The following is a 12,331-nucleotide window of genomic DNA, read 5'->3' as shown; positions in this document are numbered from 1 at the left end:
CCCTGCCTCCTCCCCTTCTTCCTTCCTTCCTTCTTTTCTCTCTCTCTCTCTCTCTCTCTCTCCTTCCTTCCTACCTTCCTTCCTTCCTTTCTTTTCCCACCCACCCTACCTTTCTAGGCGCCCGTTGTCTCCGTCCACAATGGACTTTGCTCCCTAGTTTGTATATAGTGCAAAAATGCACAGTTAGAATTGCAAACCGTTGTGATTGCTTATTTTCTATTTCAGAATATATTTTATCAGCCCGTGTTCTATGCATTGCCAATATATACTTGAGCTAGCTGGAAACCAATGCCCAGTAGTTTTGTACTTGTTCTATGATAATATACATAGTCTAACTTTAATTTTATTCAACTTTCCAGTAAAAAACAGGATTTAGCACTGCTGTCTCAAGTAACTTTTTAATATACCTGAGTTAGAGTGTGAAAATGTTCCTTATGTAGATTTTAACAGTATACAAAGATGCTTACAGTCTAGGACTGCCAGATCAAATATGAGGTTCCTATACCTTTGTTCAGTATAAGGAAGAAGAATGTCAGCAGAGGCAACTTTTATTGCTGAGTCATCCTATTTCTGCTGAAATTCCCAATTCTGCAGAACTATTAAACATGCATGAACTGTGTCCCATATTTTATCTGGACATACTAAAAACAAATTTCCTTGAACTTACTGGAGCTTGTGCATGCGTGTCTGAGTGCCAGACTGTTGTACCGAGGGAGTTCTTTTTCTAAAGACTGCATTAGAGAAAACCAAGTATCTGTCTGTTAGGGAAAGCACCTCTGACTTTCCCCCTCAAGGGTTAATTTGACTGGTAATGGGCTCTACTCTGCATAGTCCATATCACCTACAAGGCCAGAGTAGGGAAGGTGGTAATTAGCTTCTCATGAGAACCTGTAGTCACTAGATAGGAGGTCAGAGATTGGGATTGGTGAGGTAATTTTCTAGAAGATTCCAGCAAGACTGTATGCTGATTATCATCATTGCCTGATGTTCCTTGACCAAAAAATATAATTGAGCTAAGAACCCGGTGAAAAAAAGCTACCTTGGATTCTGATGGACTAATGGTCTGTATGTCACACTTGAATTGCAATTGCTAGCAATGTAGAGAATGCCTGTGCTAAGGCCTTTTGACTCTTGGACTTAAAGTTTGTGCTATCTAATACAGCTCCTGGAAAAAATGTTAGGTAGTTAAGCTAGTTCTCTTGGTTTCCTGCTATATGATTCTGATATAATGTGTTACTTGTAGTTCGAATCTTTAAGTCTGTTAGAAATCAAATAAATTTCATAAACCCTTTTAAAAATAAAATTTATTGAAGGTCTGGTTACTTTTGTACAACTGCCTTGGGGATTCATGGGGTTCTGCCTTGGATTCCCTGACAGTGTCTGATGCACAACTCATTTTTTTCAGCCCTCGAAATGAATCAAAATGATGAAATCAACAGTGAAGAAGAAACAGAGCAAGAAGACTGCAAGGATATCTACAGTACACAGGTAGAAATGTTTTGTATTGTCTTGTGAAATACAACACTTACTGAGAACCCCAAAAAGAAACAGAGATCTTCCCCCAGCACACATAAGCATAAGTACACATAAGAAGTTGTTGATTTTGCCCATTTGCAGGATGGCACCTGCAGAAGGCCCCGCTCATATTAGCAATGCTGTTGTGGCAGAGTGTAGGGAGAGAGGCTGTCCTGCAGATATGTCATTATGTCTCATAATAGACTTTCTTCAGTACTTGGCACTTGTATTTATTGGGGGGCCTTGTCTGCATGTGTATGTGAATGATGGAGACTAATGATAAATTAACTTCATTGGGTTCATAGTATAGGCACCTGACGGACAGAAATAAATGTCTTATTCTAAGACTTGACTGTAGACAATTAATTGTGTGATATGGGGTTGGATTTACCAAAGGTTCTAAAGGATGCAGAACTTTCCACCAGTCTTTTCTGACCCTGGGAAAGCTGATTTCTAGGGTCATGGGTCCCTCATGGACAAAGACCTATGTGGTCCCAGGGGCTGTGCTAAAGAGAAGGGGGTGAAATTACCCTCTCCTCGTTCTTCCTTCAGTTTCAATGTGCAGATGGAAGAGAGAGGAGAGGGTGATATTTTTTTACTCCTCCCTCACTTGTGCATGTACCCTCCCCTAACCAGTATGTTTATTACTACATATGGGTCCCACCTTATGCAAAATATCATTGGAGCTTTTATTAATAATGAGGGAAAGCTGATTTCTAGGGTCATGGGTCCCTCATGGACAAAGACCTATGTGATCCCAGGGGCTGTGCTAAAGAGAATGGGGCGAAATTACCCTCTCTTCATTCTTCCTTCAGTTTCAATGTGCTGATGGAAGAGAGAGGAGGGCGATCATTTTTTACTCCTCCCTCATTTGTGCATGTACCCTCCCCTAACCAGTATGTTTATTACTACATATGGGTCCCACCTTATGCAAAATTAAGCAAAATATCATTGGCACTTTTATTAATAATGATAGTATTGGAATGTATGGATCACTAAATCTTCACTACAATAACAGGAAACAAGGCATAGCCTGTTATCAGAAAAATATATCACAGGAGCATGCAGGAGACATTTAGAAATCAATATTTCTATACAGCTCCAAACTGTTTTGAGCCAGTGATTCACGGATGCTCCAATATTCACCTTTGGCAGTGACTTCTACAACTAGATCATATGGGTCTACACACCCAGTCAAATACAATATATCAGAAGAGATAACAATATTTTATGTGCTGTGATGGCATTCTGGTTCAGTGGAATAGATATTGTCAAGTAGTGAGGTGATGTGTGAATGCAATGCCACTCAATTTATAATATAGATGCAACTAATGAAGGATTTGAAGAGTTCTAAAAAATAATGAAAGAAGGGTATTTTGGCTATATACAAAAATAAAGCATGGGATTTAAGTTCTTCCTTCTGAGAGTCTTTAAAAAAATATCATGAAGCAAACGCATGTACAGAATGTAATGCTAGAGAATGTATAATCAAACGTGTATAGTTGTGGATCTGGTCTTCTGACTGTATTAATGAACCAGATTGGGAGAATTAGTGAAGATTTAGGTGTCATTTTTTATTTATTATGTAGTTATCCCCATCCTGAAATTAAATTCATTTTTCTTTGTGCTTGCTTGCCCCAGCAGAATTTTTTTTAACTTCTGCATAGATTCACTGAATTTGCATCTGTACATATTCTAGCAGTTTTCTACCAACTAGAGGTGTGGCTTTGGGACAGAGTAGTGAGAAGTAAGATCATTGAGAGAATGCTTTGCTGTTCCTATTGAATGATTTGAAGCCTCCAGAATATGATGTCTGCTTAAATACAAGATATTCTAGAGAAACTCAATGGGAAATGATGATATATTTCAGTGGTAGGTAAACCAAACTTGTTATTACTAAAGAGGTTACTACACAGCAGCTGAAATGACCCATCATTTAGCAGCTTTTCATGTCTAGAATTTTCTCATCACTCTGGTTCCATTTGTTATCATAATTAGTTTATATGAATACTAATTTCAAGGTTTTTTGTTCAAGATCTAGAAACAAAAGAATTCATTAAGCATTCATCTGCTCTAATAAGCAGCATGCTAATAAGATTATATGGGTGGATTATTGAAAACAGTAATGATTTAATTTCAGTGAAACCAGTCAATCAGTTCATCTGGAAGCTGGTCTTGACGTTTCACAAATATTGTAAAGTGTGTCTATCAGTGTCCACTACTGTCTGTTTTGGCTACATGGAGATTGATGAAATGGAACATAAATAATAGTGGAAGGATAAGAGAGAATATATTACAGTATGACTGAAACTGTAAAATCAGAATTATTTTCTACAGGTAAAACCGAGGTGAATGCAGATAGCTGTTTGCCAAGTAGTAATTTACCAGGTCTGCATATAACCACTTAGCAAGCCCATCATCTGTATTATTTTGTCAAGTGGTAAAAAGAATGTTCCCACTCCCCAGCTTCCTTGGATTTTATGACCACTTGAAAAAGTAGGACAGTATTTTTCTATCAAGGCCGGGCAATAGAGATGACAGCATATGCAGACATGCAACAGGGCAAAAAGTACCCCCTGGGCTGCTTCAACTCAGGAAAATGGTTCCGGGGGGGGGGGCACTGGACCCACTCCTTCTCCAGTGCCACAGTGACAGTGCTGATATGAGTTCAGCCCTGTGTACTTGGGGAAGTAAGTTTTCCATAAGTGCAGTGAAGCTGCAAGAAAAGTCATCTGGGTTGGGAGAATCCTGACCTGACTTGTTAAAAGAGTCATCATAGTTTGTCCTGTATTAGTTATGTGTCCAGTTGACTACTTTGCCAAGTGCTGACTTACCATCTGAATAGACCCAGTGATAGAATTAAAAACTCCAAAATATTAAAGGCAGAAATGATTTTTTCCCACTTTGTCTATAGGCAATACACAAAATGGGCCCTGGTATAAAACTAGGGATAATTTCTGAGTTTAACAGTGCAATTCTAAGAACATTTTTCTGGAAGCAAGTCTCACTGAACAGACCTGAGATTCTGAGTAGACCTGTTTAACATTGCTCCTTAAATCTTGTTTAGTAATATTTTGAGTTGAATGTGATGAAAGTGATTTGCCCTCTGTTTCCCCAGGGATCCAATATTTCACCTTCATGCCACTTTTAGCTGATTCATTTACTGGCATTATGGCTTTCCTCTAGGGATATATTTTCCAGGACTCGCTTTACAACTGAAAGTGCACATTCAACACTGGGCTGTGACTACTGCAAAAAGTGCAGTAGTGTGTAATTTTTCTTTTGTGCAATAAGTAAAATGGGCAAAAACTTCTTGAGCTGTTCTGAGTGTGTTTCTGCACAGAACTTTCTTTTTTTAAGGGTAGGGTGGTGATCCATGTAGCCCATACAACAATCACATGTAGCCTTGTGCCCATCCCCCCAACAGTGGGTTTACCAAGGTGGAAATAAATTTCTACCAGGTTAGATTGAAGAGTGAACATGGATGGGCAGGGTGTTGGACTAGATGGTCTGTATGGCCCCTTCCAACTCTATGATTCTATGCTTCTGTGATGATGACTTGACTTTTTCTATAGCTAGTGACTTTCCTGGTTTATCTGGAGCTGATGATTCTGCATGTACTGTAGAGCAATGCATGTAATTAATTTCTTATGTTTGTGAGTCGTTGCTGTCTGAATAATGTGAATAAACATGTTGGGGGAGGGGTAAGTGGAAGTCCCTGCCTTTCAGAAGAGGGTGGAGCCAATGAGCTATTGGTCTGAGCCAGTCTTGTATTTCCATTCATAATAATATTTGTATTCACATGCACTGATACAGAAAGTGAATTTGAAAAATCAAAATAATTGACTGACTTGTTTGATACAAAACTAAGCATTTGTTTTTAAAACTTTTCCAGATAAAATTATATGTCTGAAACATAAGAATTATTTATTATGTATTTGCTTGCCATAATTTGTATTTAACATATAGCAGCTGAAATATTACATGCACACAAAGAAGGGTGGAGTGTGAGAAATACAAGATTGTGCTGTTATTTTTAGGGATGACTCTCTTGCTCTCCATCCTTTTCCAGGGCTGTTCTTGGCTAACTTTCCCATGGATTTCTAACCTCTTGCTACGTTTCTCTTATGTAACAGGAAACAAGTTGACGGGAACAAACATACTGCTCGTATATTAGCTGCACCCATAGTAGCAGTTGATTTAGTTCTGTCTTCATTTTGCTAAGCAGATAGCATAGCATGGAAGAATTATATCAGTAAGAACTTTTTGTGCCTTTTGCAACAAGAAGCAATATTATTTTAGGCATAAAAGTCAGAGTTAGAGGGAACAATGAAAATGAGGAGTTTTTTGTAAAGTTAAACATCCGTGTCATGTCCTGGGATTGTGGATTTAAATATCTATTCACTTTCCCTCCAACTCTGAAGGCAGGAGTTATGTGCAAACTTCAAGAACAAGAGGACATCGGGCGCCTTGAACTGATCCAGAAACTGGCAAAAGAAAACTGCCACCTTCTAGAGGCAGATAAAAAACAGCCAGAGAAGACAGATCAAGTAAGATATTTTTCAGTTTGTCATTTTTTCCCTCAGAGGAGTAAAGTCCAGAAAAAGTTTGGAATAATTAAGTAACTTAGTCATGACAGTACCATTCTGTTGGTTTTGGCGGAACTTAGTTATGACTAAACTTATATTATTTGTATTTGATCCCCCCCCAAAAAAAGAGAGAATTTTAATATAGTTTAAACCTGCAAATACATGAAAACCTGAAGGAGTATCTTTAGTATTCAAATGGCAGCTGTCGTTTAATCACACTGGTATTTCATGGTGCTAAAACTCACATGTGATAATGGATCTCCAGCATCATGTGTGGTTTTAGCCTTTAGGTGTTTTGAACCTAGGCCACAGAAGGGGGTTGAAAGCAAGTAACCTTGACATATGGGTTGATTTGTACTGCTATTCCTTTCATAGAGTTATGGTATGCCAATAAAGGTTATTGGAATTGGAAGTAACCTGTGTCCAGCAACTAGCAAGCAGTCCAGAAGCTAGCAATTTGCTAGAGAACTGATTCCTTATGTTCTTACCTCCCCAAGTTTACTAGGAAGTACAGTTAGCCACAACATTCTGCATCAGCTTCAGTGTTCATATATTCAGGGATGCGCTCTCTCTCTCTCTCTCTCCCCCCCCTAAAGGTTATTGGAATTGGAAGTAACCTGTGTCCTGCAACTATATATTCAGGGATGCGCTCTCTCTCTCCCTCTCCCTCTCTGTGATGATCATAGTGGGGAAGGAAATATTGATCGAAACTCATATGTTTGGTTTAAGGATGACTGATTTTGACCAGAATTTTTTGTTTCCTTTTAAATGTTTATAGAAACAAAAATCACATGGTCTTGCTTGATGAAATGGCATTTTGTTCCTGACAAAGTATACTTAAATGGTAACTGTTGTAAGAAAAAAGTTCCCAGTTGCTTTGCTTAATACCACAGTGTAACTTGCTTTATTCTCTCCGAAACATTTGTTTAATGTTTTGCGTGCTGCAAAATATTTTCCTTGGCAGCATGCTAATTTAGAACTCACAGAAACAGCAGCTGCAAAATTTTTGTTTGCCTGTATGCTGGTATGTAGTATATGTGAGGCGGACAAATATTTTCTTTAATTCGTGATCTGGTCTTGTGGCAACCTGGAAGAATAACTATCTAAGAAGTGTTGTAACCTTTATAAAGTAAACCAAGGGAACCAAATCTTACTTGAGAGTATGATGTTAGTTCATTTAGCAGTACTGTAAATAATTGCCTCTTGAAAATGACTTTTCTTGGAGGTATGTCTGAGGAAACAAGAGACTTAACCAGGGTTGTGTTCCTATATTATAACTGTTCCTTGACTGAGGCACTAACATTTCATATTGTGGTATATTTTTTCTAAGACTTGCAGTTTCATTAACAGGACTGCAGGAGGAGCTTATCAAAGAAGAACTTTGGTAAAGAATCGATAAAGAAGTTCTGTAAACTTTTAGCTAGTATGATGTACTTGTATAACCAGGGTTGGGAGTATTCTGTGCAAGGAATTGAATACCTAACACTGGTAAATTCCTGGCTCTCATTGATAAAGAGGCAACATTATGAGGTGCATAATTATGAGTTACCTGAAGGTTCAGAAATGAGAGAGATTGTGAATGGCTTATGTCATGCGCATCATGTCATTCTTCTAGTAGTCCTGTATTTCTTATCATGAGATAAAATTCCATCCTACTATTGTATTTGTCATTTAATAACACAAGCATCATGAATTCTACTACTGAATTCTATACCTCAAAATGTTTATGATATATATGGAAAATCTGATGTGCGTGTGTTTTCAAATGAGTTGAAGTCACTGTATGGTAACTTCATCATTTAAGTTAACCTGATGTATATGAATGCACCCCCACATGTACATAACTGGTATGTCCGAGAGAGCAGAAATGTACTATGCCAGAGCTAATTATCAGCTATTGCTATAGAAGGGAATATTCAAAACATATTAACTGCCCGACACTGATGTGCTGAAGTTTCCACAAGGCAACTTTAGTACATCAAAAACTAACAAGTTAAGCTTTGGAAGCAAACTAAATTATGCATTGTTAAGTTTTTTGTTGTTCAGTTGCACAGTCGAGTCCGACTCTTCGCGACCCCATGGACCAGATCACGCCAGGCCTTCTGGTCTTCCGCCGTGCTCTGAAGTTTGCTCAACTTCATGTTTGTTGCATCTATGACACTGTCTAACCATCACATCCTTTGCCATCCCCGTCTTCTTTGACCTTCAATCTTTCCCAGCATCAGGGTCTTCTCCAGTGAGTGCTCCCTTCTCATTTGGTGGCCAAAGTATTTGAGCTTCAGTTTCAATATCTGGCCTTCCAGGGAACAGTCAGGGTTGATTTCTTTTAGGATGGACTGATTTGATCTTCTTGCAGTCCAAGGGACTCTCAAGAGTCTTCTCCAGCACCATAGTTCAAAAGAATCTATTCTTCGGCGCTCAGTCTTCCTTATAGTCCAACTCTCGCAGCCATACATGACTACTGGGAATACCATTGCTTTGACCATGCGGACTTTTGTTGGCAGGGTGATGTCTCTACTTTTTATCATGCTGTTGAGGTTCGCCATCGCTTTCCTCCCAAGGAGCAGGCGTCTTTTAATTTCATTGCTGTCACAGTCTGCGGTGATCTGGGATCCCAGGAACGTGAAGTCTGTCACTACTTCCACGACTTCCCCTTCTATTTGCCAAGGAGTGATTGGGCCGGATTCCATGATCTTAGTTTTTTTGATGTTGAGCTTCAAGCCCACTTTTGCGCTCTCCTCTTTTATTTAGAGCAAGAGGCTCTTAAGGTCCTCTTCACTTTCTGCCATTAGAGTGGTATCGTCTGCATATCTGAGGTTGTTGATCTTTCCCCCAGCAATCTTAATTCCTGCTTGTGATTCATCCAGGCCAGCATTTCTCATTATGTACTCTGCATATATATTAAATAAGCAAGGTGACAATATACATCCTTGTCGTACTCCTTTTCCTATGCTAAACCAATCAGTTGTTCCATATCCGGTTCTAACTGTTGCTTCTTGACCCTTATACAGGTTTCTCAAGAGACATGTGAGGTGGTCTGGTACTCCCATCTCTTTAAGGACCTGCCATAGTTTGTTGTGATCCACACAGTCAAAGGCTTTAGCATAGTCAATGAAGCAGAAGTAGATGTTTTTCTGGTACTCTCTTGCTTTCTCCATAATCCAGCGAATGTTGGCAATTTGATCTCTCGTTCCTCTACCTCTTCGAAACCCAGCTTGTACTTCTGGCAGTTCTCTATCAACGTACTGTTGAAGCCTAGCTTGCAGGATCTTGAGCATGACCTTGCTAGCATGTGATATGAGTGCAATTGTGCGATAGTTTGAACATTCCTTGGCATTGCCCTTCTTTGGGATTGGAATGTATACTGATACATTGTTAAGTAGATTGGTGTATATTTGTTTAATTTATGTGACTGAACCTTGTAATAGAATTTGGGCTTCCTTGGCACAGAAGGGCAAGCCTGTTTGGCACAATAAAGAGATAAAAAATAAGGCCAAGGCTGATGGTACCTTAACCTTATTTTTTATCTCCAATGACTGGTGCAGCCCTTTTATTTTCTTCTTGGTACAATAAAGAGCCATGACTGCAAATATTTTATGGGTAAATCCTAAATTCAGTATCAGTGCAAAGCATGCAGAATAGGAATTCAGTTCTAATAATAGTAAAGGATGCTCATATTTGCTTATAATTTTTGTTGTTTTTCATGTGTTACAGATTTTGCCATTTAGCATAAGAATAAGTCTATAAAGATAAGTGGCTTAATATACACATTTTGCTTACTCTACATTCCATATCATAAAGAGTATACTACATTTAAGGCTTGGCTGTGGGCTGGAGGCTGTGTGAAAGTATGCAACTCCAAAAGTAATTTCAAGAAACGTTGTGCCATTCAGATATTACTATGGAGAACATGTTTGTAGGGTATATCCAAGGAAGCAATAAATTAGAACTTAGTTCAAAAGTGCTAAAGATAGCTGTGCGTATCCCTTCTCTAATAACCTTCCACTATTCCTGTTGGAGGGGGAGAATGGGGAAGGACAATCCCATTCATTATTCAGTTATTTGACAATGAGAGAAAGAGAGAGTAACACTTACATCTTGAAATTGGTTGTATTCTCAATGAGGGACAAACTGAGCAGGTTATTGGAGACCTGTGATTGGATTTCCCATCTCTTTAAACTTCTCTTAATGGCAACTGCCTGAAAGCACCAATTGAGGGTCATACTAGATGCTATAGCTAGATGGTATAGTATCTCTGAAGTTGCGCTGGGGACAAAATGCCATTATAGAATTTGTTTTTTAACTTTTATAAATTCTGCAGGGTGGCCAATCCTTCAGAGGACCATTTCTTGGAGAGATGATAGACTCTGCCCCTCCACCCTGTGAAAGAGGGACAGGATCGTCTCAACACTCAAGTCCCCAACAGTATTGACCCCCCCCAGTGTTTTGGAAAATTAAAAACAAACAGTGCTGAATCCCTATGGCGGACTAGGGGATGTGGTATCATCTAATTTGGCTGTGAATCAGCCTCATAGAACTGGGAAAGGAGTTTCTCCCTTGCATTTTTCTGAATATAATCCCCCTCCCAGCTCGTTTTCATTTTTCATCAATGAGGAAGGTCATTGATGAGATACCATGGGGAGATGCCATGGGCCTTCCAACATGGTTTTAAGCAAACTCGGAAGTTTTCTTCAGTGCTGCAAAAATCTCTCTTCTAGCCTACATGGCCTCATTGTTCAGATTTATTATTTTTTTGTGTATGTTTGTGTGCCTGGAAATCATGGTTGACTTCTGGCGAATCCTAGTGGGGCTTGGATGTTTCAGAGAGGGGGGTTGTTATTGCCTGCCTCTGCATCCTAGCCCTGGTATTCCTTGGAGGTCTCCCATCCAAGTACTTGCCAGGGTTGGTCCTGCTTAGCTTCCAAGATCTGATGAAATTGGGCTTGCCTGGGCTATCCAGGTCAGGGCTTTGTTCAGATTTTTTAATTTGTGTGGTGGGCAATGCTCCCTCTAAGCTGTGGAGTCTTGTGAGCAGAAATTCTACTTTGTGAGCTACTGGCGTTAAAGTCGTGAGCGAGCGATTTGGCTACTGCGTAAATTAGTTTGCTCTGGAGCCATCTTTCCTGAGCAAAGACTAAAATGTGTGAGCCAGAGGCTAAAAAAATGTGAGCTAGCTCACACTAACTCAGCTTAGAGGGAACACTGGTGGTGGTCCCACACAGGAATTTAGGGTTCCCAGTCTCCCAGTGGGGGAACCCCTGCTTTTGTGGGCTCTTGCCTGCCGTTAGCCAGATAGCTGGCAGGGGGAAATCCTGCCCCCAACTGACTTTCCCAGATGACTTCCGTTAAAACGAAGTGCAGGCCCCGATGTGATGACATCACCCATAACTGACGTCATCATATTGAGGGGGATGCTCTGGTTTTTGGGCAAAAATGTGGTTTGAAGCCAAATTCACTATAGGGTTTTGTCCCAAAATCAGAGTGTCACTTCCAGGTGACGTAATCATGTTGGGGCTTGCACTTCCAGTTTTACCAGAAGTAGCCCAGCATCACTTCCAGTCTCCTGGAAGGATGTCGGGAGCTCCCCGCTGGCCAGGTAAGTGGACCTGGCAACCCTACAGGAATTAGATGTAACAAGTGGGGACTTACAAGACTTGCATGGGTGGTGGTGGTTTCCATCCTTCCCCTTTGGTCACTTGCCTCTCCCTTTGGTCTGGTCTCCCACTTCCCACCGACAGAAACCTTACAGAAACTTGTGGGGTGGGGGAATCTTGTACACCCCTTCCCCCCACTCTTCTTTCCTTTCTCCATCCCCACTGCTCTGGCGTTTTGCTCATCCACCCTCCCCATCACTGTGCCCTCTTTCTTGCCTGCTACCCTGCTGTTCTGCCTTCCCGTTGGTGGGGAACAACAGAGGCAGCAGCTCCTGCTCTCTTTCCCCCATTCAAATATGAATGCCGTATATGAAGCCTAGAGAAATTGTTAGGGGTATAAATTGCTCAAAAGCTTTTCAAATAGATTCATTTTTGCCTTCACATGATTCAGCTGCCATGTCAAAGAAGAAAAGTACGTCTTGATTGTTTATAAATTGTTATCATGATCACAACAATAAGCTAAATAGTATTCTAAATAGAATTTACGTGTTTTCTGTGTTTTTCTATCTCATATCCGTTGAACCTGCACCCATTTTCCAAAAGACTACTTACTGCAAGAAGTAAGCAGCTTCT

At 40.0% G+C, this 12,331-nt stretch overlaps 1 protein-coding gene across 1 annotated transcript in view; it reads left to right on the top strand.

The window, feature by feature from the left end:
- The window catches only part of RAPGEF5 (Rap guanine nucleotide exchange factor 5), a 176,978-nt gene that overhangs the window by 59,341 nt on the left and 105,306 nt on the right, over window positions 1–12,331 (top strand). The window contains exons 8-9 of the mRNA XM_015417994.1: window positions 1,406–1,488; window positions 5,940–6,065. Coding sequence (XP_015273480.1) covers window positions 1,406–1,488; window positions 5,940–6,065 — 209 coding nt within the window. The remainder of the gene's footprint in view (window positions 1–1,405; window positions 1,489–5,939; window positions 6,066–12,331) is intronic.

This window comes from Gekko japonicus, unplaced genomic scaffold (genome assembly GCF_001447785.1).
Source record: "Gekko japonicus isolate JY-2015 unplaced genomic scaffold, Gekko_japonicus_V1.1 scaffold1165, whole genome shotgun sequence".
In the NCBI taxonomy this organism is placed as follows: domain Eukaryota; kingdom Metazoa; phylum Chordata; class Lepidosauria; order Squamata; family Gekkonidae; genus Gekko; species Gekko japonicus.
Note: the sequence above shows the minus strand (reverse complement) of the source record. Positions and strands in the feature narration are given on the sequence as shown.